Here is a 23,889-nt window from a genome sequence, read left to right as displayed (position 1 = left end):
AGGCCAATTCCTTCCAATCTCGTATCTCCTAAGAAAAATGAAGAGCAGAGTCTCTCCACAGCATGCTATAAAGGCTCAAATGCAAAATATCAAGTACATACCAGACTGTTGTACTGCCTGTGTGTTTGCTCTGAAAGCAAACCCTGTACCTCATTGAGGCACCCACCAAGAGCCTATGTAATCCTGTATTGTCCCCTTCTAAAGTACAGCATCCATTTGATCATGAGACCCCAGGGCCCTCCATGGAATCCACCCTCGTGTTAGTGTCAACAGCCACGCACCTGGAAGGTACCAAGTGCTCCATGCTGTCCTTCACCTTCACAAAGGCATCTGACTCCTCGTCGATCCACATCTCTATGTGAGACATCCTCACTGTGATCTCTTGGTTAACATATCTGACCTCGGTAACACTCGGTAATGTCACTAGGAACAACTCTTTGATTACCACATTTGCTTTGGCCTCTCCCTCTAAATCTGAGTCGGGCTTCTTTTTGTTTTTTCCGATCCGCCTTTTTCTTTTTGCAATCCTTTGCAAAATGTCGTGGCGTATCACAGTAGAAGCACTTCTTCTTCTGCTTCCTCTTTGAAGTCTCCTAGTCGTCAGAGTTGTCTTTCTTGGACAAGCCACTGTTAGGCTTGCCCTTTCCTTTGCCAACATAATCCTTCCCTAGCATCGCCTTGTCGTCTTTGTTGTCGTTGTAGAGCTTCTCCCAAGCTTCCTCCTGTAGCAGTAATGGACCCAACTCCTCAAATGTCAGAGGTTTGGTCCTCTGTCGTGCTGTCACGGTCGTAACAAAGCTCTTGAAACTCCGAGGTAGTCTCCTCAGTACCATCAAGGCTAAATGGCATGAGTCTGTCTTCTGACCAACTGCTGCGAGCTGATCCCTCACCACCTTAACCTTCATCAAGTGGCTATGTACCGTATCTCCTTCCATATCAAGATTGTAGAGTTGATGCTGAAGAAGCAAAATCCGAGAGGTGTTGTCTGTCTCATATAGATCCTTCAGAGTGACCCACACCTCTACTGATGTCTCGACCATCTGGATATGTGGAAGAACAGAGTCCGCCGTAGTCCCTATGATTAATGCCAGGGCATGGGCATCTCTGTCTTCCCAAGCTTCGAGCTCCTCTCTATCTACTGCCATGAATATCTTCCCTTGCCTATCCACTATGTCCTCCGGCTTCGCCTCCACTCCCGTTGTCAGTTTCCATAGCTTCCGAGCCACTAAATGACTCCGGATCTTCACTTTCCAGATCGGGTAGTTGGTCCTGTCTAGTTTCCCAGACTCTCTGAAGTTAGGGATAGTGAATGAGAGAAAATTGGGAGAGGAGGAAGCAAGAGCAGGGGCTGAAGAGGCTGTAGAGGTCGACATCTCTGCTGTAATACCACACAGCAAAGTCAACCAAACTCAATTCTTAGTAGACCAGAACTACGAACGCACCTGATTGAACTTGAGTCACCCTCCTTCTCGCAAGGGCACAATCCTCCAGTCGTGGAAGTCGATTCCCGAGAGCGTCTAAATCAAGTCCTGACCTTTAGGCTCCCACACCTGTGATCCTCCCACTTGGGCTCTGATACCATGTTAGAAATGGCCCAACAGAGGGTAACGGAAGACTGATAGTAATGCCCAGGAGCTCACACAGTGTGCGTGTGGGGGTGTGGAATCACAGACTTCTTAACTTAGTGTGCAAAGATGTGCAAGCCAGTAAATAGACAATGCTCAGAAACAAATATAGAAGCAACTCTTTATATTTCCGTCCGTTCACAAAGTAGGACAGGATACAATTCCAAAAGGTTCTCCTACTAGATGTCAAGCACTTCTAGATCTCTGAGCCCGCGTGCTCCACCTCGAGCATATGTAGACTTTAAGTCTAGATCCCTTCCACCTTGCTGTCCGGAAGCCAGCCTAGGTGGGTAGCCCTTTCTCAGCTTTGTCTGCAGGGTATGATGTACCTCCTTCACCTCCAGAAGATAGGCCCAAGCTGCTGACTCTTGGCTGCTCCAGGTGATAATCAATGAGGGCTTGGAAGCCCTCCTTTTATAGGGCACAAGCCCCCCTTGAATGGACCAACCAGCCAGCCTCATCCTGGCAGATCAGACTGGCCGACCAGTCTGCTTGCTGGCCGACCTGGTTGGCTGGTCCAACAAGCCCTTTATAAGGGCCTTTGGCAGCCCCTTTTGGGCTGCTGCCTTTGCCCATTCCTGCACCTATTGCAGGCCTGTTTGCAGGCCTTATGCCTGCCCATAGACCCCTGCCATGCAGCTGTACAGTTGCGCCACATGTCCGCCATTATTTGGGGCCTGTTCCAGCCCGTACAGACTGCCTTTGGGGTCCCTCTGACAGGTTGATGTTCTGTCCTTTCCCTGTGAGGTGCTGCCCATGTGGCAGCCCCCTCCCTTAACGTTTCTGCCTAGGTTCACCCCCCCCATGCTTTCCTCGTATGGGGGCTTACAGATGGGGAGGTGACCATTCCAACAGACTTTGCCTTCAATACGACCCAAAAGAAAGTCCCACTGAGTAGGCCGCCAGTAACCAAAACCAGGGGTGGTGATATGAAGAAGCAAAAAGTGCATCATAGCAGCCCAAGGGTGATCACCATGTAGCAATTGTAGCATCATTTTCCCCTTATGAGCAAGAATATGTGCATGAATATTAAGAATATTCAGCCCCCCATGCAAATTTGGCAAACATAATTGTTGTATTGGAAGCAAGCGCGAGCTTTTCCTGCCATGTTTGAAATGCCAGAAGATTTCCATGATGATGGACATAAAGGAGGTAAGATCTCCTTTGCTAAAAAGATAAAAGGCAAATAGAATTGAATGTAGGCCACCAAAATGGATTGAATAATTCGGAGCCGAAAGTGCAAAAGCCAAGTGGCTAACTTGCAATATTCAAGCTTTTTCTTTACTTTGGCAAGAACCCAATCAGTCTGTTGACGACGAGTAATCATCCAACCCAGAGGATAACCAAGATGGCATACCAACTGAGTGGGCGGGAGAGTTTCCCCCGGCCATAAAAGACTGTGCCAGTCTCTAAAATGCAAAGGCAACAAACGAGATTTTTAAAAATTCACATGAAGGCCAGCAGCCAGCCTATACTAAGAGAGAGCCTACATAAGTGAGGAAAGGTCCCTCTCAGTATTCTGTGGCCCAAAAAAGAAAGCCTAAGCAATCATAGGGTGACTTCTGGGAATCTCCAAAAATGTAACATGTCAGTCGCCACCAAATGATCCCATATATTGAAGCATTGGGATGCGTGGCTATAGCATACAAAATGCACTAAGAGGACAACCCTGGCGGACTGAACAATAGAGGGTCCATGATCCAGAGATACCCACCAAGAGTATGCAAGCAGCTTTGCTGTCATTGTAGAGCCAATAGATAACATGCTGCAATATTTGACTAAAACCCAAGGCTTGCATGGTCTGCATAATAAATCCCATTGGAGTGTGTCAAAATCCTTGGCAAAGTCAACTTGCAACAAGAGGACATCCTGCTCTGTGTATTTGGCATATTCGATCCCAACATAGGCATTTACATTTGAAACTTAGTCAAGGAGTTCAGTAGTTAGGACGAACAAGCTACAAGAACGATCAGCTTTGAAGATACCCCTTAGTTCAATGTTGTTGTGCTTTGGACTTCTTGTTCCACTTTCACATTATTTGATTATTTTAGCTTAGAACTTACCATTTTCCACTTTGATAGTATTTCAACTTAGAACTGACCTGTTCTCTAAATGATATAAGTAATGTCCTCGGTAATTGCAGGAGCATTTTGTGTCATCAGCAAAGGGGGTAGAGAAGAAAGAAGAATTGAGGCACACAAAGGAGCTGTTTTGTCTCTACAATGGAATTTTGAAGGTTAGAAGTTAATTTCAGATAAAGCTGGTTGATATTAGAATTTGCAATCACCCTCTTCCAAAAGAATTTGAATTGCTGTTATGCAGGATTTTCCATTTGAGGGTTTCTTTTAACCTCAGTGTGGGTCCAGAATCTCCGAATTTAAATTTCAAACTTGCCTACATATAATATCAAGTAAATTGTACTCTCTGCTTATTACATAAATTCCAATAAGCTTCATACACCATAACAGATCTGCTATAGGTATAGGGCATGCATCCTATCGCCCAAGACAAAGAAAGCCCCCATGAATTGAACAAGTCTATTGTGTCTCCCATCTCTAGCGGCCCAATCGAAGGGGATAGTTGCATTTATTGAGCAACTCTTCTGCCACTTCCTCAAAGGTGACTAACCATCTTGTTCAGTGTTCTACACGGAGGTCCTTAAAAGCCTTCCAAAAATCCCATTGAAGAAGTGGGGCCTCTCTCCCATTGGACCACTAAAGAAGTGGGACCTCTCTCCCCTAACAACAGAGTTGGAAAGCAAAGCCCCACAAAGACTGAAGATTCAGATCAATGATATTGAGGCCCCATTCCTATGTTGGGAGGATCAAAGTCTCCCAAGCTACTCTAGCTCTGACATCTTTTGAACCATCAAGGCCACTCCATAAAGAATTCTCGATCGGCATTTTGAGCTAAGTGATGCAACCCTTGGGCCCTAGAGTAGCACCAACAAGCCTTCCTACGTTGGGAGAATCTAAGTCTCCCGAGCCATTCTATCTCTAACATCTCCTCGACCATCAAGCCCATTCCATGAATTCTCGATCAACATTTTGAGTTGAGTGATGCAACCCCTAGAGTGGCCCAACAAGAACAAACAAATAAGGCTGTGGCCAATAATTCTCAGTTGACAACTAACACTCTAGAGTCATGTCAAGTTTAGAGGATTTTTCTCTTGATACTTTCCAACACGATGTGAAGTGTTGCAAGGAAGAGATGCCCACACCAATGTGACAACCCAAATATTTGATGGAGACACCCTTTGGATCCATTTGAAACCAAAATGTATTTCCTCACAAATCCAAGCTTATTTTCCAATTAATATGTGCACTTGCTACAATACAAAATTAATCCAAGGCTGTCCTAAAGGAGGTGAAAGAAAGAAAGAAAGTTTATTGAAGTCTTCGAAAGACCGATGGGTCTATGAGACTATGAAAAATTTGGTACAAATGAGTTGTGGTAGTGGAGCTACTAAACAAGCATCCACACGACTGCAAAATGCAAAAATGCTGAATTTTAGTACTAAGTCCTAAGTACAACATATTCATGTCAATGGTCGACTATAAATCAATCTTAGCATCATCATCAGCAGCAGCAGCAGCAGTACATCAAGGTGGATGAGGCAATGGGGGCATGAAGTCGGCAATAGAGTGTTGTCGACCACTCAAAGGTGCAGTCGTGGCACGTCACTTGGTCGTAGCTCTACGTCTAACCAGGGCTACTGTGACCCCCATCAGTCGGGCTACGACTCTAAACAGGGAGGGGATGTCCTCAATTGTGATCTGTGTCTCAACCCTCTGTTTGAGTTGTTGGGTCACAGGCTCCGGGTCACAGTCACATCGAGGCCTCATCTCGTGGGGGTCCATGTGATATGACTGAAAGAACTCCGTGATAGAGCTCTGAGAGGGATCAACCAAGGAAAGAGTCTGCTCTTGTCTCCGTGCTCGAAGTACCCTCTCGTGGTGTCTGAGTACCTCATGAATGAATTCTACCAAACACCGCTGGTCTGGGTAGGAGAGGAATCGGGCCAAAATCCCATAGCTATCTCTGAAGAGGCAGTAGAAGCAATAGAAACGCCCTCGGATCTCATAGTAAACAGGACATCAGAAGATGAAGTGCTCCTCTATCTCAACCTCCTGCAAGTCACACAATGTGCATATGCGCCTCTCCCTGGGTAGTCGCTTTGGTCTGCTGCTCTCGATACAAAGTCTGTGTGAAGAGACCCGGAACTGCCCAAGAGAGATCCTCAGTGAGGGGGGTAGGTAGAGCTGCATGGAGGGGCATCTAGTTGTAAAGGGGGTGATCCAAACTCAGCCTAAATGATCTGGTGAGGAACGGATGGCTTACCACAGATCATCCGTGATAACATGAGAACTTGTAGCTGCTCCATACGGGCCCACTCTGTATCTGACAAGTTTGGCACCCAACATGGATTGCCGTACATCTCCTGCAAGTCACACAATGTGCATATGCGCCTCTCCTTGGGTAGTCGCTTTGCTCTGCCGCTCTCGATACAAAGTCTATGTGAAGAGACCCGGAACTGCCCAAGAGAGATCCTCAGTGAGTGGGGTAGGTAGAGCTGCGTGGAGGGGCATCTAGCTGTAAAGGGGGTGACCACAAACTCAGCTTGAATGATCTGGTGAGGAATGGATGGCTTACCACGGATCATCCGTGATAACATGAGAACTTGTAGCCGCTCCACACGGGCCCATTCTGTATCTGACAAGTCTGGCACCCAACATGGGCTGCCGTACATCCCCGCTGGCGGACCAAGGAGTCAAAAAGCAACCCCTTGGTCCGTGGATCTTGGAAATGTTAGCGGAAGCACTACCTCTCTAGTCTGGCCAATGAAGCATATCCTCTGCTCAAGCGTGCCTGCATCGCGGGTCTCATAGTGAAGATGGGTCCGGAAAAGACAACCCCAAGGTAGGTGTATGATGAAACTACCTCAATAGGTGACCCATCAAATGTGAACTGCTCCCGGCGCATGATGGCTTGAGATGTATTGAAGATCATGACCTTGGTTTTACCTAGGTTGACCTTCAAATCATGAGACTCACAAAAGGATTGTAGTGCATCAAGGTGTCTCTGGAGCCCCTCTGCCAAGGAAGACAAGAGAGCCACGTCATCTACGTAAAGCAATATCGGATCAGCATGCCCGCCAGAGAGCAACCTACCCCCCCTGTGTCTGCATCACTATCTCAAGCTTGTCAATGTAGAGGTCAAACAAGGTAGGCGAGAATGGACACCCTTGTTTGACCCCGATAGTGCTTGTGATCTCGTCTGTCCACCCAGATCTTGCCCGGACTCTGTCTGAAACTCTCTCGTAAAGTGCCATGATAGCCGAGATGATCTCCTGGTCATAACCCAAGTCCTGTAGGCATCGTATGAGGCAGGCTCTTGGAACCGTGTCAAATGCCTTGCGGAAATCTATAAAGCAACAATAAACCCTCTTCTTTTGTGCCCTTGCCTCCTCGATGATCATTTGAGCGTGAGAATGTGGTCCATGGTCCCATGATCACGCCGGAATCCGGCATGTCCTGCTGCTTTAAGTCCTTGACACTCTGCAAATCTGCTGACCTCGGAATCAAGTTTTGATGCATTACCTTGGACATGACATGTCCAATCATTATGGTCCTATAGTTCTCCGCCAAAAGTCCTTAGTGTTGTTACTAAACAAAATGTTTAGTAGCTCCTCCTCGTTCCGACGAACGAAGTCTAGTTTCTTTCTGTGTACCAGCCTACGGTTCTTACGTAGCGTATCTGGTTCGCTCGGAAGACGACCATGGGAAACAAAATCAGGATAAACTGGCTGAAAGAAGATTATCCTGTTTTCAAAGAACCCAGCTCACTGCCTAGGGAATCTCTGGAACAGGGGCTAACAACCAGCGAGGAGGGCTTTACAGCCACCGAATCCCTTGCGGCATGAAAATGTAAAAATTCCTCAGGCCAAGCCTTGCAGGAGCGCTCTCATCTTTTGGTGGTAGCTCTTGAGCCCGATGTCCCGCACTCTCAAGTGGCGCACAGGGTGTAGATGAGATGGCAACCAGAGTGGCTAGGGGAGGAACATCGTGATCACCCATCACTAGGCTACAACGCACAACCCAGATGTTCCATGCCATGATGCTGGCCACTATCTCCCACATGCCGTCCTCTGGAGGAGGGTGAAGATGATGCCGAGTAGGTGTGGTCGCCTCATGTAGCTCAATTTTGTGGATGCTCTATCCTTGTATTTTGTATGCTGGAGAGATCTTATCAATGTGGAAGGCATGACCGCCCTTTGTCAACAAGGCTACCATGTCCTGTATCCGACCACAAACCGTAGGGATCCCAACCATATCCTCTGGGTACTATGGCAACCCCTCTATCTGAGCCACAAACCATAGGGATCCCAACCAGATCCTCAGGGTGAAGATGTGGTCTAGGATGGACTGCTGTCTCTGAAATGTTGCTTGCCCTAGAGCCTGCTGCCCATGAGCCTCTATGTGGCTATTGATCTCCCTCTCTACTAGTACCGCCATTATCTTGACCAAAGTGTGGCCAATCATAAGAATGTGGTAGTTCCCTGTGTCCATGGGGTCCCCTGCTTTGTGTATTGGTACAATGGTGGTGGTGCTCCAAGTAGGTGGGAAGCCGTGGCATACAGCATGGTTGAACATTTGCTCTAGAACTAGAGCCAGGACCTCCTGCCCATGTGCGAAATGCTCAGCCTGTAGTCCCTCATGACTCTGTGCTCTTCGGTTATGGAGCCGACGGAGTGCAGCCCGTACATTCTATGCAGGGAACAAATGATAAGTAATGGGCATAGAGGACACATCAAGTGGTGCTTACCTAGGTAGGCCATAGAGAGAGCATGCATATGTGTGCCAAACATCTAGATCTATGATGGGAATAGGCAGCTTTCCCTTCAATAGACGCCGCGCCCCCATTCCAATGGTAGGATCTCCCCCTCGAAAAGATCCGATCACTTCATCCATCTTGTGTGTGAGGAAAGCCTACCTCTTATGCCATGTCAATCGTCGTGAGATCCGTTGTGCCTCAAGGGACATTAGATGGGATAAGGCTCGCTCTCATGTGAGGTAAGCTCTCATCTCTTGATGTGTGTGAGTATGAATGTGAGAGTGTGTGTGAGTTTGAGTGAGAAGTAGAGTAGGTATGGTAGAGTGTGACTGTGTACAGAGAGTGTGTGAGTGTGAGTGGAAGGCAAGCAAGAGGAGCAGGTGCGGGTAGGCTGAGAGGGAGGCTATGGGTAGGGTGAGAGAGTAGAGAGGTAGAGTAGGAGGGGCAAAAAGCGAAAAGGCAGAGGAGAGAGGGTAGGCTTCGAAAAGAAAAGGCAAAAGAGGCCGAGGAGCAGAAGCAGGTGATGGGGAGGAGCAATAGCACCATGGAATGTCGATGGGGCATTGGGTGATCGACATCAACCCCACAATCTCTTTGATGTAGGAATATAAAAGGAAGAACTAGAAACTAGAAAACTAGAAGTAAAATAAGAACAAGATTGAAAGACAGACAAAGAGTTACCTTGTAGATGAGTGTAGACAAGACACGAGCTAGATAGATAGATTGCAATGATGTGACCCATGAATATATGGGCCAAAGTACAAGACATAAAGCAAGAGTGCTTATGGGATAATTGTAGAGGTGCCACATGGCACACACTCAAGACACAAAGACTAGACTAGGGAAATAGTACACTTAGTGTGCACTTATCTCCAACACCTTCCTTAAGTGGACACTAGGAGTAAGACAGAAAGACAAGACTAGAAGACAGACATAAAGACTGATAGACTGAGAGACAAGATAGAAGACATGAGAGACAAAGATCCTGAGACACCCCTCCTCAAGTGATATCCTCATATGGGTTCACAAGGTAGGTAACTGACACTGCATTTTTAGCAAAGAAAGGAAGTTCTAAGGTAAGAAAGCCTTGCACCCATTGTGGCAAAACTAATCATATGGAGAAGGACTGTTTCAAGGCTCATCCATGCACCATTTGTGGCCGTGATAATCACCGGGAGAGGGACTGCTACTCCAAACCCTCTACATCAGCCCCTGCATCTACCTCAGCCCATGTTGCTGCAACATCTCCATCAGCAGATCCTGCTGTTCCTTCCTCATATGATGAGAAGTGGGCTTTCTGATTACTTCTATTTCTTGTCTACCACTTTGACCACCGATGATGTAGGTCAAGGGGTTCTAGTGTCTTGGTCTTTCTGTTTGACTACAGTCAGTCTTCTGTCTATCTAGTCTTGTCTCTCTGTCTATTTGTCTATCAATCTGACTGTGTTTTGTTTTAGATCCATCTTGTTTCGTTGTTGAGTTCTTTCTTCCTCTTGGAGAGCATTGATGATACCTTCAAGAGAAGGATTATTGTGATACTTGAAGGTAGTGACAAGAGTAGCATAGGTGTCAGGTAAGCTTTTGAGAAGCACAGCAATAGCAATATCTTCGGAGATGGGAGACTTTACTGATGCAAGCTGAACCATAAGACTGCAAGATAATTGACATGAGAGGCTATAGTAGCTCCTTCCTGCATATGTAGATCAAAGAATGAGATCATAAGTGCAATCTTAGAGTTTTTAGATCGGGGTCCAAAAAGGGTATCCAAAGTGATCCATGCTTGAGGAGCAGACTGTATGTCGGAGATGTGATGAATGTAATCATCTCCAAGACCGAGCAAGATGATAGCATAGGCTTTGTCGTTCTTGGCAGTGACAACTTGCTCAATGTCGGGATCTTTGGGAGCAGCACGGTGAACAATGTCCCAAAGACCTTCTTTCATAAGATGGCACTTGATTTTGATTTGCCAAGTATGAAAGTTGGACCCATTGAATTTGTCGATAGACATGAGAGAATGAGAGGAAGATGCCATGTGGGAAGGTCTTACCTCTTGCTAAGATGCAAGGGCAGTGTCTATTCCCTTACAATATTGCAGAAATAAATGAAAGGAGAGATCCAAGAAGCCGGTTCTCTCACCACTTTGTCAAGGCCATAGCATGTGACAGCCCATCGAAGCAGGAGGAACCAGCAAAAAAGGGACTGCTCAGCAAACTGAAAGAGGCAAAGCACAGTACCTTAATCCCAGGCAGAGGCAGAGGCGCAAAAAGGGGCACGGTCTAGGAGGTGCAGGCAGCGCGAGCTCCAAAGCAATGCCGTAGGGAAGATGTGGGCAGCTCTCAGGCGATCTCCGCGCAGATCACGAACAGCAGCTGGAGAGGTGCGGCCTGTGCAGGTACAAACGTGCAGGTACGGATTCCGTACAGTCGTACGGACTATACGGACAGTCTTCGTTCGTTGATGCAGGTGTAGGAGCGACAGCAGGAGCGGGAGCTACAGCAGGGACGAGAGCATTTCTGGTGCGCAGATCTGGCAGAGAGAAGCGGGTGGTGTGATGTGGTGGCGCAGATCTGGCAGAGAGATGGCGGGGCAGAAAGAGGCGGGCAGATCTGCAGCAGCAACGTGAACAGGAACGGCAGCAGCGTGGAGAAGACGGGCAGAAGATGGAGATGGCGACCAGCTGAGCGGGGCAGAAAACTGAGAAGAGGCGGCTATGGCTACATCAGACTGAGGGGAGAGAAGAGGCGGCTATGGCTCTGATACCATGTAGGAATATAAAAGGAAGAACTAGAAACTAGAAAACTAGAAGTAAAATAAGAACAAGATTGAAAGACAGACAAAGAGTTACCTTGTAGATGATTGTAGACAAGACACAAGCTAGATAGATAGATTGCAATGATGTGACCCATGAATATATGGGCCAAAGTACAAGACATAAAGGAAGAGTGCTTATGGGATAATTGTAGAGGTGCCACATGGCACACACTCAAGACACAAAGACTAGACTAGACTTAGACAAATGTAGACTAGGGAAATAGTACACTTAGTGTGCACTTATCTCCAACATTTGAGTGGTACTTTACCATAGGTTTTTAATGCTTCACATGATGTATCTTTGCCTTGAGTTTCTTCTCTCCACTGTTTCTTTCATACTTAACAGAAGTCTTTTTCAAGGAAAATTTTTAATTAAGGGGCCATCGGACTTGCAATACCACTACATGGAAAATAGTTATAATATATCCTGTTCTAATCTACGGGGAGAGCGGAAATCATTGATCTTAAGATGTAGAGCAAGGCCCTTTTTGACAAGTTGATGGTATAGGCCCACTCCAAGTTAGAGCTTTGGATGCTGCTTTAATACGGTCTCCTTGATATAATTTCAAGGAAAAGGGGGGATATGGCAAGCCTCCCGTGAATAGATCCTTCTAAAGCACTTGGACTGACAGGGAATGGAGGGCTTGATGAGAATCTGGAGGCACATCTTGCTCAAGATAGCCCTCCATTTAAGGGGGATATTGGCAGCCATTCATTTCGCACGTCGAGGTTCGGGACTCAAAGAGGATCATTCTTTGAGCCAAGAAGTACATTGAATGGACGGGGTGAGATAGTGGCCCACCCACTCCTTAGGGTCACGGAAGACTAGATAGTTTGCGTGAGGACAAACAACTTGGAACCCTATAACAACCTAAGAGGACATAGAGTAGCAGCCACTCATTTTGTGCCCTGAAGTTCAGGACTCAAAGGGGATAATCAAGAAATACATTGGGTGGGCAGGATGAGATAGTGGCCCAGCCACTTCCTACCGTCATGGAACAGGTTAGATGATTTGCTTGAGGAGGAGAAATGACTAAGAAATATCACAAGATAAGAGGAGCAGGGTGCAGGATCAATGAGATTGATATAACCATCCCAAATGGCTTGGAGGGAGGGACTACACCACTAGGGAGGATCGACTAGCATGTTTTAAAAAGCTATTTGTACTTGTAGCTGACAAGTCCACATTTTGACTGCCACTCATATATAAGAACAAAAATCCTGATTGAGACGGTCGGACTCATGCTAACAAACTTAGTACAAGTTTTCAGCCTTTAGTTCATTAATTAAAGGACACATCAGTTTGTTTATATCTATATGTAGACAAGTCGTAGTATAAAATTTGGCATGATGATCATATGCATGTCTAACTGGACAGGTACTACTTTAGCAACAGGTGGAGAAGATGGTTTTGTGAAGGTTTGGTCACGCAATGGCATGCTAAGGTCCGCCTTTTTCCAGAGTGGTGAGTGAACTCTTCTTTAATGCATAGATGGAGGCTCAACCATTCTTCTTAGGAAAAGTAACTAACAAGTCTTAAATTCCTTGAGCAGGTATTACTGTTACATCTCAGGCCATGAATGTTCTTTTAAGTCATTGTTTCATAGAATTTCACGTTTAATTACACAGCTAAAATAGGGATCATCTTTCAGATATACAACCTGTGCTATGCAGAACAGGCTGTTTATGCCTTGGGCTGGGCACCAGATTCGAATCATATTGTGTTCTGTTCTGGGAAGAATCTAGTGATCAAACCTATCCAGGTATGATGAACAGGGTTGGCAATGGTCAAGCGGTGTGGTAAGAAGCAAAATATTAATTAGACTTAGCTGATATTATCAAATGCCCTCCGTTCAAATTAAGAATCATGAAGAAGTCAGGATTAAAAAAATATGTATTTATTTTATTTGGTGATGGATTCTTATTTATTTTGAAGTGTATAAACATTACTTGTTTAAGGTGTATTAAAAGATATGTTCTAGTAATCCTGTCATTTTATTTTGCAGTCTTCATCCAGAAAGATTGAATGGGTTAGCCATGAGGGTCTTGTGGTCAACTTAGATTGGAACCGTGTGAACAATCTTATAGTTTCGGTTGGCGCTGAAGGGTGTTACAAGGTACTTTCTGCTGCTAACATTATATCACAAATCGTTGATATTGCATAATGGCTTTCCAACATTCTTGGACATGATAAAAAGTTCAATTCCTGCAGGTATGGGATTCCTTTGGAAGGCTTTCATATAAAGGCGAAAAGTTTCAATCTGGTCTTACTTCAGTGGCTTGGTGTCCATCAGGAGAAGTTTTTGCCATTAGTGGAAACAATCTGATATTGCTTTGCAATAAAACAGGGGTAAATACAACGCTCTGCAGCCAGAATACTTTCTGCTTACATGGCCATCATACATATCGATTTGCAACCAAGATCTTATAACTAGTATACATCTTTTCTTGGCCACCTGTGTCAAGAATTTGTTTAGGGTATGGTGGACTGGGCACTCTTGCTGAAGCATTACCATTGGCCTTTGGCCTATGGTGTGAGGTGTTCTATGCTCTCACAATTGCACGCCTTGTTTCTTTATGAATGCTAACATGGATTACGACAAAGAACGATGCCTGAAGCTTAAAAAATAAAGGCAACTGAAGAGAACAGTCAGATAAAGGAAGGCAAACACGTGGAGGAATGAGTGGAGGAGTGGAATACTAACGGGAAACAAAGAGAAACTGATGCATGGCATCATCTCATTTGAGCCATTCGACTATAGGAGCAGATGGTGGACTTTTTATAGCTCAAATGCACACCCTTTGCAGAACCCTCTTTTTCTCTTTTCTCATTCTAGTGTTCTCCTTTTTTGTTTCTGTCCTCTCTGTCTTTTTGTCTGTGTCCTTCTTTCAGTTTGCCTCCTCATCTCCTCCTCAGCACCTCATACCTCTCCAAGTGGAGAGGTAGCTTCTGGAAGACTTATGTCACATTGGCTGTGGCATTCTTTATCTTCTTTTGACCATTGGAAATGGGTTGCTGAGCTTCCTGCTTCACTAATTCCAGATGAAGTTTCTCTGGAGAGGCATTGGATACTAGTGTCTGTGGGTTCTCAGGGAGATCCCATCCTGTTTGTCATGGTTTCCCTGTGGGTCCTGATGATCAGCTCACCAAGCTCCTTGTAGAGCTATCAACAGTACATTGATGCTAGTATTCGAGAGGAAATTAAGTGCGTCAGAACCCTGATTAGAAAATATTATCACAATGCATCAACAGCTACAATCAGGGAATCCACCAAGAGTACATTGGAACCTCTATTGGAGAGCACATCGACTGTGAGCTGGAGCAAGTAAATGAAGAGAACCAGGCAGGATTGCATACATGTTGGGAGCTGGCCATCAATCTGTACTTCGACGCAGAGTTCAACAGCATACCGTGTAAAGAATGTCAGGGATCGGGGATTGTCTTTGACCTACAGAGCTCAGTATGAGGGGAAATCTAACCAGGGAAGAGCTACTGATGAGAAGCACAAAGGGTTTCAAGCAAAACTACCCACAAGTGGTGAATGGAATAAGGACTAGTCACAGGCGGCCTAGTGAAGGTAGATCTGATTGCAATGTCTATATTATGAGAATTCTTTACATGGATGGAAAAAAGGACATATGCAAGACTCCACCACTGGAGGGGGTCTGATGTATCTGTGGTGGGGGGTACATGGAGACTCCACCAATGGAGGGCAGTCTGCTGTATCTGTGGTGGGAGGTTCGCGGAGAGAGGAGGGACTGAAAAGATCAACCCACCTTTCCTGTTGATTATCAATTGGATGGCAACAACTAAGGGGTTTGGAGAGTAATGATGGAGTGTGTACTTTAGTCGTATGACTCCGCCGAGCTCATTCTTGACGGCGCCAACAAGCTAGATCCACTTGCAGCGCACCTTGGATCCTTGAGAAAACAGAGGCCAAGACCATGGGCTAGCTCTGGGATCAGGTAAATGCACATGTTCGTTCCTTTATTTTCTTGAATTGTACTCCTCACTCAGGTTATCAACCACCTCAATCACATGACGCTGGCCAAGGGCATATGGAAGCACCTGATGTCCCTCTACAACAGAGTCTTCCCGATGAAGAGTCTCCCTCGAAGTGCAGATGAGAGTGTTGAATCCCGCCAAGTCAGCTACCATGCCTGAGCACACCAACAAGCTCCAAGCACGTCAGCAGGAGGTTCTCTAGGCAGATAATGGAGATCTCATCCAAAAACATGTCCATCATGCTGTTGTCCCATCTTTCATCCCAGTACTCAACATTCTACTCTTTTCTTATAACTAGTGGGAGGTTGAATACTCACGTGGGAAGAGCTTTGTGCCAATGATGCTTGATCAACAAGAATTTTTCCAGAGTCCTCCACAAGGAGGAGGTGCAAAGGCTTTGGCTTCCCTGCAGAGCAAAGGATGGAGTAAAGGAAACAAAACTCTTCTTTCTCGTCAGAGAAGATGTCTGATGCAGTGGAGGAAGCATTAAAGGCGTAACGTACTTGCAACCATTATGGATAGAAAGGCCACTACTGGAGGAAGTGCCCTTAGAGATCACAAGGAAAGCATTAAAGGCGAAATGTACTTGCAACCATTATGGATAGAAAGGTCACTACTGGAGGAAGTGACTTCAGAGATCACAAGGAAAGGATACCAGTTCCTCGACTGCAGCTATAACTCTAGCCTTTGTACATTTGTAGATTTTGGATCCTTTGCAGGAGAGGGGGTTTCCTTGAAGGTTGGTGCTTCTAGGGAGTGGATCCTTGATAGTGGTGCCAAGACATGTCTCCATCCTCGCAGGGTTCCATGACTTAAGACCAAGGCAGGTGATGTTTACATCAGTGAGACGATTCTACAATGAAAGTTCGTGGAGAGGGAAAGCCTGAGATCAGTACTCTCTGTTCACAAGGTTTATGAGTTTGGCACCTGTCTGTAATACGATGAAGACTTTGTGGCCACCAGGGATAAAACAACCGACGAAGTTGTGTGTGATGGCTTGGTGGGAAATGGCCTCTACAATCACAGCTCTCTCTTGCATCACTGGAACCCCTCTTGGTGACCTGCCATTTCAGGTATGGTCACCTGAACGTGGATGCGTTATGGAAAGTTGCGTGCTTACGGACTTTGACTTTGTGGCTATTTAGTACATTACAAATGGGCTGATCCATATAACCTTCTGCGTGTAAATCTCCATCTGAGAAAGGCTGTCTTGATATCCAATTGATGCATCTCCATCCATGATGGGCAGCCACAACAATGTAGTGGACAGCTGTGAAGTAGGTGTGAAACTCTTATCATAATCTATGCCTTTAAACTACCCATAGTTTTTGGCCACAAGTCTGACCTTGGTTTGTCAATGGTACCATTGGATTTTCTCTTCTTGTTAAAAATAGACTTTATAGCTATTGCTAACAGATTTTTTATGAACTACTTCGTATCTCATTTTCACAATGCAAAGCAGGTGGTGAAGGAGGAGAAGGCGAGAGAAAGTTCATCAAACCTTATATATTTATTACATTCCCAAAACTGTATATCACACAATATTTCTCACTCGAAATGCACATTGTACCATGTGATTCACAGGATATGGTCGTTCTGCTCACGCTCTTCCTAGAAAAGTCTCCCCTCCAATCTTCTCTTATTTACACATCCTTACTGTTGAAGGCATAGCCTCCACCCATGTGGACACTAACCATGGGATAGGTTAAATACACCTTTGGTAAGAGGGAGTTATTAGAACAAGGTAGTGGGATCATTTTGTAACTATAGGGACAGTTGTAACTGTCCCTAGCAGCACTCCTTAGTGGCCTGATCCACCACATAATATTTTTGACTAGGATTGTTACATTTTGAAACTTACCGTTGCCTTACAACAGTCGGACTGATCTCGGATGGCTATAAAACCTTGTATCAGCTCTTGTTGAGAGTTTGAGTTGTTGAGTTGATGTATTCTCTGCCAAAACATAATATACAAGAAGCATACTACCTTTTGCAAGATTTCCTCTCTGTCCTTTGTATATCTCATGATAGTCTTTTATAGTCCGCTTACTTTTCGACTCTACTCCGACTGCTAGCACCTTGTTGTCAGGAGTGGAGATGTGTTTGTGTTTTTCACTTATTTGAAGACACTCTGAACACTATTGGCGATCCTATCAACGTTCCTACCCAGAATTGGCGGTTTTTGCTCAAAGCACAACAAGCACCACTGCCGATTATGACGTGAATCAACAATAGAGAAACATACAAACTGCAACTCCGCAAAACACAAAGCTCCCAACTACGTTGTAGGATCGCACCTGCGTGCACAAAGCCGGCGAATACGCCAACGATTACAAACGACATTAGAAACCGCATACGGTAGCAATTGTTGGAAAACATAGGAAATTCTATCCTAGTGAATACACTAGTAGAGGAGGATCTCACAACGCTACTATAACATACGTGTATATCCGTATTGAAAAGCAATACTTCGCTAAAGCGAACTTGGACTAGGCTCCATATAGTTGTCATTAAGTCACAACTGAAGGAGCAATTGTTTGAATCGAGAAAGGCTAAAGGCTTCAAGCCGTAACTCACAAAGAAGGACCCCAACAAACGCAACAACAATCAAAAAACAGATGATAGTTGGACCCCTATTGGAAAGGCGACGTACGACAACAACATTAACAACACACCAAAACAAGCACAATACATCAAGATCGGCAAAGAAGATCACAGCACCAACTTTACAATTTCACTGTGAAGACATCACGCAAAGCTTAGCTGACAGCAATGCATTTCTATCACCTGGTAAGCTACTATAATCCTACCTCTCTCCTTTTCCTTTCATGGAACGACTAGCCCATGTCGGATAGCTTCGGAGAGGAAACATCACCTCGCCATATTGGTATAGCATACTTTACAAGAAATAGAGCTCGGGTAGAGGTTGCTTCCCCAGAGGATATCTTTCACGACCCTGATTATATTCCTAGTGGGACAAGTTCCTCTGATAATTCCCTACATAGCCAGGAGGTGCACGAAGCAAAAGCTGAGCTAGAAAGATTAATGCTATCCACTCCAACACAGGAATTACTCCAAAGAACACTTGCCACTAATATTGTAGTCAGTGTCTTTGTGACTGCAAGAAAGCAACTGAATTTCAATCCTCTCCCACCACCTCCAAAGAAGAAGAAAAAGAAGCCTGTCAAAGTTCAAGTTCAAGGTCAGCACAAAATGTAGAACCCATTAGTAAAAGCTACAAAGTTTACAGGCAAGAAAGGTCAAGACCCTGACAGCCATGTTGGGCAATTTGAGACAAGGTGGACAGCTAGTGGATTTGGACAACTGTTAGATGAGACCAAGAAGGAGCAATTTGCTGCGACATTCAATGGTAAAGCAATGAATTGGTTTATGCAGTATGGTATTGCACATTTTCATACTTATGATGAATTAAAGATTGCTTTCTTAAGTCGTTCTAGAAAAGAGAAAACACCAGAGGATATTCTGAAAAAAGCTAAGAACAATGAAACAAAAAGATCTCATGGTTGAGGACTATTCACAGATATTTAGAAACCTCAATAGAAGGCTAACAGCAAATCAAAGACCTACCCAAGAGCAACTGGGAGACTATTTCTGCAAAGGATTAAACAAGGAGCTGAAAACTGCTGTTGCTGGCAGAGACCAGCTTACAGGAGCAAATAATTTTAACAATATGGTGGAAGCTGCCCAGAGAGGAGAGAGAAGACTTGGTACAGCATTAAAATCCAAGAAGACAAAAAGAAACGTCATTCAGATTCAGAAACAGACTCAGAGACAAACACAGATAGTGAAGCAGAGGAAGATACTGAAGATGAGGAAGACGGCTTATCAGAATATGATGAGGATGATGAGGAATACTCAAAGAAAAAGAAGAAAGACAAAAAGCAAAAGCTGAAAGAAGAATCCACAGCAAAAAGACAGCAGAAAAAATCTCCAAGTTGGAGAAGAAGATTAAAGACCAGTTGCAAAGCTTAAAGCCACCCCCACAACAACAAAAGGTTCCATGTGAATTCTGCAAAAAGGACAATCACGACAAAGAAAGATGCTGGCACAACCCCAATTATAGAGGCAGAGTACCACCTTACATTAAGCAACAACAGAATCAAGCACCAATGATACCTGCTAATCAAATAGCAGTGGCAAGACCACCACAACAAAGATATCAAAATGCAGCTCCAAGAAGGCTGAATCAACAACCATGGGGAAACCAACAGCAAAGACAAATGCATGACCAAGCTTGCACCTACTGAGGTATGGATGGCCATAGGCAAGGTCCACCATGTGAGCTTTGGTGCAAGCATAGGGAAGAAAGAGGTATACCCATTATTCAATATGACGGAAGAAACAATCAAAATCATCAGCAATAGCCTCCTCCAGGAGTACATATGGTCTATCTAGAGCCCATCCATCAAGAGTACAACTACAACAATCAACGCAATCAAAGAAATGTTCAGACTTTGGCAGTTACGAGATCGAAGAATACAAAGCCATTACCAGGCGTAGGAGATGCCCCAAGGAAATCAACCAGGCCAATGAACTGGCCAAATCAAACTGAGACAAGGAACAAAGCATTACAACAAGTACTACAGAACAACGCCTCACAGGATGTCAAAAAAGAACATTGGAATAACAAAGACAAAGGGATAATGCAGTACCAACAGATCGGATTGCAGTCCGACAACAGTCCACATGCACAACGCCGCCGCAAAAATCATGCTATAAATTTACAATGCAGTAGCAATCCATCAAGGTAGTTTTCTGAGAAGAGCCAACATCCACAAAACACTTACTCAAGCCAAAATGCCACTCCAAAATAGAAAACAAACTTTCCAGTTGGAACAGCGCCGGAGTTTCAGAATTAAAAAATACAACAGTAGCAATCCATCAAGGCAGTTTTCCGAGAAGAGCCAACATCCACAAAACACTTACTCAAGTCAAAATGCCACTCCAAAATAGAAAACAAACTTTCCAGTTGGAACAGCGCCGGAGTTTCAGAATTAAAATATACAACTGAACAGACAGAACCACGGACTATGATCCAGGCCAAAACAACTCAAGGAAGTGAGGCTACTACTACAAGAGCCCAAGAGATGCATCAAGACACTAGCATGCAAAATGAGGACAACACACTCTTTTTCCAAGGGTTAAAGGACTCCAAGGTACAAATTACTCTTGATCAATTACTGAACTTGGTTCCAGCTTTCAAACATTAAATTTGCAAGAGATTGCATCCAGAAGAGTCACATCCAGCAAAAGCTCAACAACCAAGTAATGATGAAGAGAGAATTTCCGATATTTACTCATTAACAGTTGAAGATGTGGACTACCAAGTACCACTCATTGATGTAGACTGCAAAAGGCAGAGAATCCCAGAAGTACTGGTTGATGGAGGCTCAAGTGTCAATATCCTCTAAGAAGAGTTATCAAAAAAAATTTGTTGCAATGAATTGGTTCCAATTCCATTCTACGTGAGGATGGTTGACCAAAGGAGCATTCAACCTCTTAGAATATTGAGAGGGAAAGAGATTACAATCATGGGATTCACATTCACAGTCACATTTGTAGTGCTTCAAATGGAGGAAAAGGATTCTGCTTACTCAATGCTGTTGGGTAGGCCATGGTTAAGAGCTGCCAAGGTTAAGCACATTGCATAAGTTTAGACATTATTTACTGGCTAATAAGGTAAATTTTCATGTTGACCACCAGGCTTTGATTTATTTGGTTAATAAATAGCAACTACAGGAAGGCTTGCAAGATGGATGCTTTTGTTACAAGAGTTTGATTACACTATGGTACATAGACTAGGAAAACAGCATGCCATAGCTGATTATTTGAGCAGACTCCAGTCAGGAGAAGCTCCAACTGGCATCTCAGATGAACTCCCTGATGCAGGTATATTTATGGTAAGGATAGAAGAACCACCAAACTGGTATGACAAGATGTTATTATTCCTTACTGATGGACTAATTCTAGAAACATTGAATAGGGATCAAAGAAAAAAGTTAGTATTGCAAAGCAGACCTTTCCTTATCATTGCTAGAGTGTTGTACAAAAGAGGTATTGACCAGGTCATCAGAAGGTGTGTCCAAGACCATGAGCAAAAAGGTGTGTTAGCAGAGGCACATGGAGGGCCAGCAGGAGGCCACTTCTCAAATGATATCACAGAGAAATGTGCAAGACACAGGCCACCGCCAACAATTGGTATGGTATTTAGAGAGAATGCAGCTTTTGGCGAAGCCCAACACAATGAGCCGAGATTTATATGCAGTACTCCGTGTAGCAGAGAAGGGCACACGAATCAGCTGGGCACACACGTCTCATGGGGGAGATAGCAAAGAAAGATTTGACTACATCTAATGCACATTCGAAGATTGCTTCGTTCATCACAACATTGTTCGAATTTGCAGCACAAAATAAGGAAGAAGTCCCAAACGTCATTATACAATACAGAGAAGATCGAAAAAAACACATGCATGTCAGAACAGAGCAAGACATCAAAGAATCCGACAAATTAAAGGATGCAATTGTGCAAGATTTGCAAGCGGCTCAGTATTCTCAAGATGAGGCAGTACAAGCAGTATACGTTAAGTCCTTGGCAGATACACAGTACACTCTGGGACACGCCACTGGCAAAGGAAGAGATGCCTAATGGATCTTAGCTCGTATAAAACTATTGCATGCAGTAAAAAAAAGGGAGATCACTACCTATTCCAAGAGCTGAGCATCTAGATGAAATAATAGTAAAAGATATGCAAAACAATTTATAGGTGACAACTTTATTCATCTCCTCAGCTCAATCGAGCTTGTTGGAGTTGCAACCCACACACACTTAGCTAACTACGACTGATAGACAGAGGCACCGAGCCATGAAACAAGCCATGAATTATAAGGGAGACTGTCGCCACGCTCATCACGATCGGCTTCCAAGGCATAATCATGTGCACCAACTCTAGAGACAACTGCGCCACCAGCAACCCGTGATCACAGGAGAGACTACGGCCTCTAATCTCTCTCTCAAAGTACTCCATGCAGCCAGCCATGTGAGTGACAAGTGGCTGATCCAATCCCTCCTTTCAACCATGCTATGATATTGACCAACCTAGATTTTGCTTATCACCAACACCCCCCTCAAGCAAAAGGGAGGGCAATGTACATCGAAGAATGCTTCCCGACACAGCAAGTCAAGGATAGCAAGAAGTTTTTTTCATCCACACAGCAAGTGAACGAAAAGTAAACATCTTCTCAAAGCTGACACATCAAAGGCTTGGGAGAACTTGCTGATGGAGGTTCATAGCATCTGAGAGCGTGAGAGGGAGCTATCACACTTCGCACAGGAGCAGACATGCTTCACCCAGGAGCAGACGCGTCTCATACAGGAGCAGTCTCAGGCTATCCGAGACCAGGTTGATCTTATTAAGGGGCTCAGACAGGAGATCTCGCAGCTCCGACAGGAGGTCACTGCTATACATGAGCACCCCAGTTGTGGAGGCATAGATTGCGAGCATGCAATCTGCCATCGAGGGACGTCCAGATTGGTCGACATAGCCAAATGGGAACCTGCAAGGGTAACCATTTCGGCTACCCTCCTGGAGCAGCAACAGAGAGCCAGCAAGGCTCTCAACATCAGAGTACGTGGGATCCCACGCATTGAGGCTACACTGATGGCAGATGCGACGGCCTTTGTGGGCACTACTCTAGGGGCGACTAGGCACATGATTGAGAGAGCATGGCGGGTTGGGACGGACCCCAACCGAGAGCAGTCGCTTATCATACGATTCCATGACGCCCAGGCACGATTTTCGGCTTTACGTCGTAGGTCAGCCTTACGAGACCAGCGAGCGATCTCCATGGATCAGGACCTCACTCCAATACAGGTTGAGGAGAGGCACTTTTTGTTGCAACAGTGAGACGACCGCAAGGAGGGGAAGTGGGCAGTAGTACGAGATGGACAACTCCTTACAAGCCTCCGTCGAGCACCCACCTCTCCTCCCGCATAGGGAGGCGGGGTCTATGAGACTCAGACATCTGAGACCCTATCCTGTATCATCTGGAACTGTAATAGTACCTTATGGTCAGAACCAGGGAACTTCTCGGAATCCTATACAGGTCATGACATAGTCTTTTATACAGAGACACATCAGAGTCCAGAGCGCCCACTACTAGTAGTCAGCGGGTATACATGGGAGTCTGCCTATAGAGATGAGACGAGGGATACTGGAGGGGTTCGAGGATCAGGAGGAATTGCAGTCCTTTATAGATCCACACTTTGGGGGCCATCTCAGTGGAGCAGAGAGATATACATTCCAGGTTTCTCTGGATCCGAATTCGGCACATGGACAGTTGGGATTTGTTTATTGCAGTTTGCTACTTTCCTCTCGAGACCTCCCGCTTTGCCAGAGTTATTCGAGGGGAGGATGAGACATCCCCATTTGCTACTCTTTATCAGTCCATTGTTGACTTCTCTAGCCGCGGAGAAGTCCTCCTAGTTGGGGACTTCAACGCAAGGACATGCACTCGTCAGGCACCACTCCTCGACTTCAGGGATGATTCCACTCTATTGCCAAACATTGACCTTGAGGAGGTAGGTATGTTATG

General features: G+C 45.1%; 1 protein-coding gene across 1 annotated transcript in view; it reads left to right on the top strand.

Moving 5' to 3' along the window:
• LOC147899065 (uncharacterized) overlaps window positions 1-23,889 on the top strand; it is a 205,116-nt gene that overhangs the window by 9,737 nt on the left and 171,490 nt on the right. The window contains exons 4-8 of the mRNA XM_087378640.1: window positions 3,769-3,861; window positions 12,649-12,735; window positions 12,945-13,033; window positions 13,277-13,387; window positions 13,483-13,620. Coding sequence (XP_087234766.1) covers window positions 3,769-3,861; window positions 12,649-12,735; window positions 12,945-13,033; window positions 13,277-13,387; window positions 13,483-13,620 — 518 coding nt within the window. The remainder of the gene's footprint in view (window positions 1-3,768; window positions 3,862-12,648; window positions 12,736-12,944; window positions 13,034-13,276; window positions 13,388-13,482; window positions 13,621-23,889) is intronic.

The sequence above is a fragment of the Dipteris shenzhenensis genome, chromosome 8, assembly GCF_047967505.1.
Source record: "Dipteris shenzhenensis isolate YYH24624 ecotype China chromosome 8, Dip_SZ_1.0, whole genome shotgun sequence".
Classification (NCBI taxonomy): domain Eukaryota; kingdom Viridiplantae; phylum Streptophyta; class Polypodiopsida; order Gleicheniales; family Dipteridaceae; genus Dipteris; species Dipteris shenzhenensis.
Note: the sequence above shows the minus strand (reverse complement) of the source record. Positions and strands in the feature narration are given on the sequence as shown.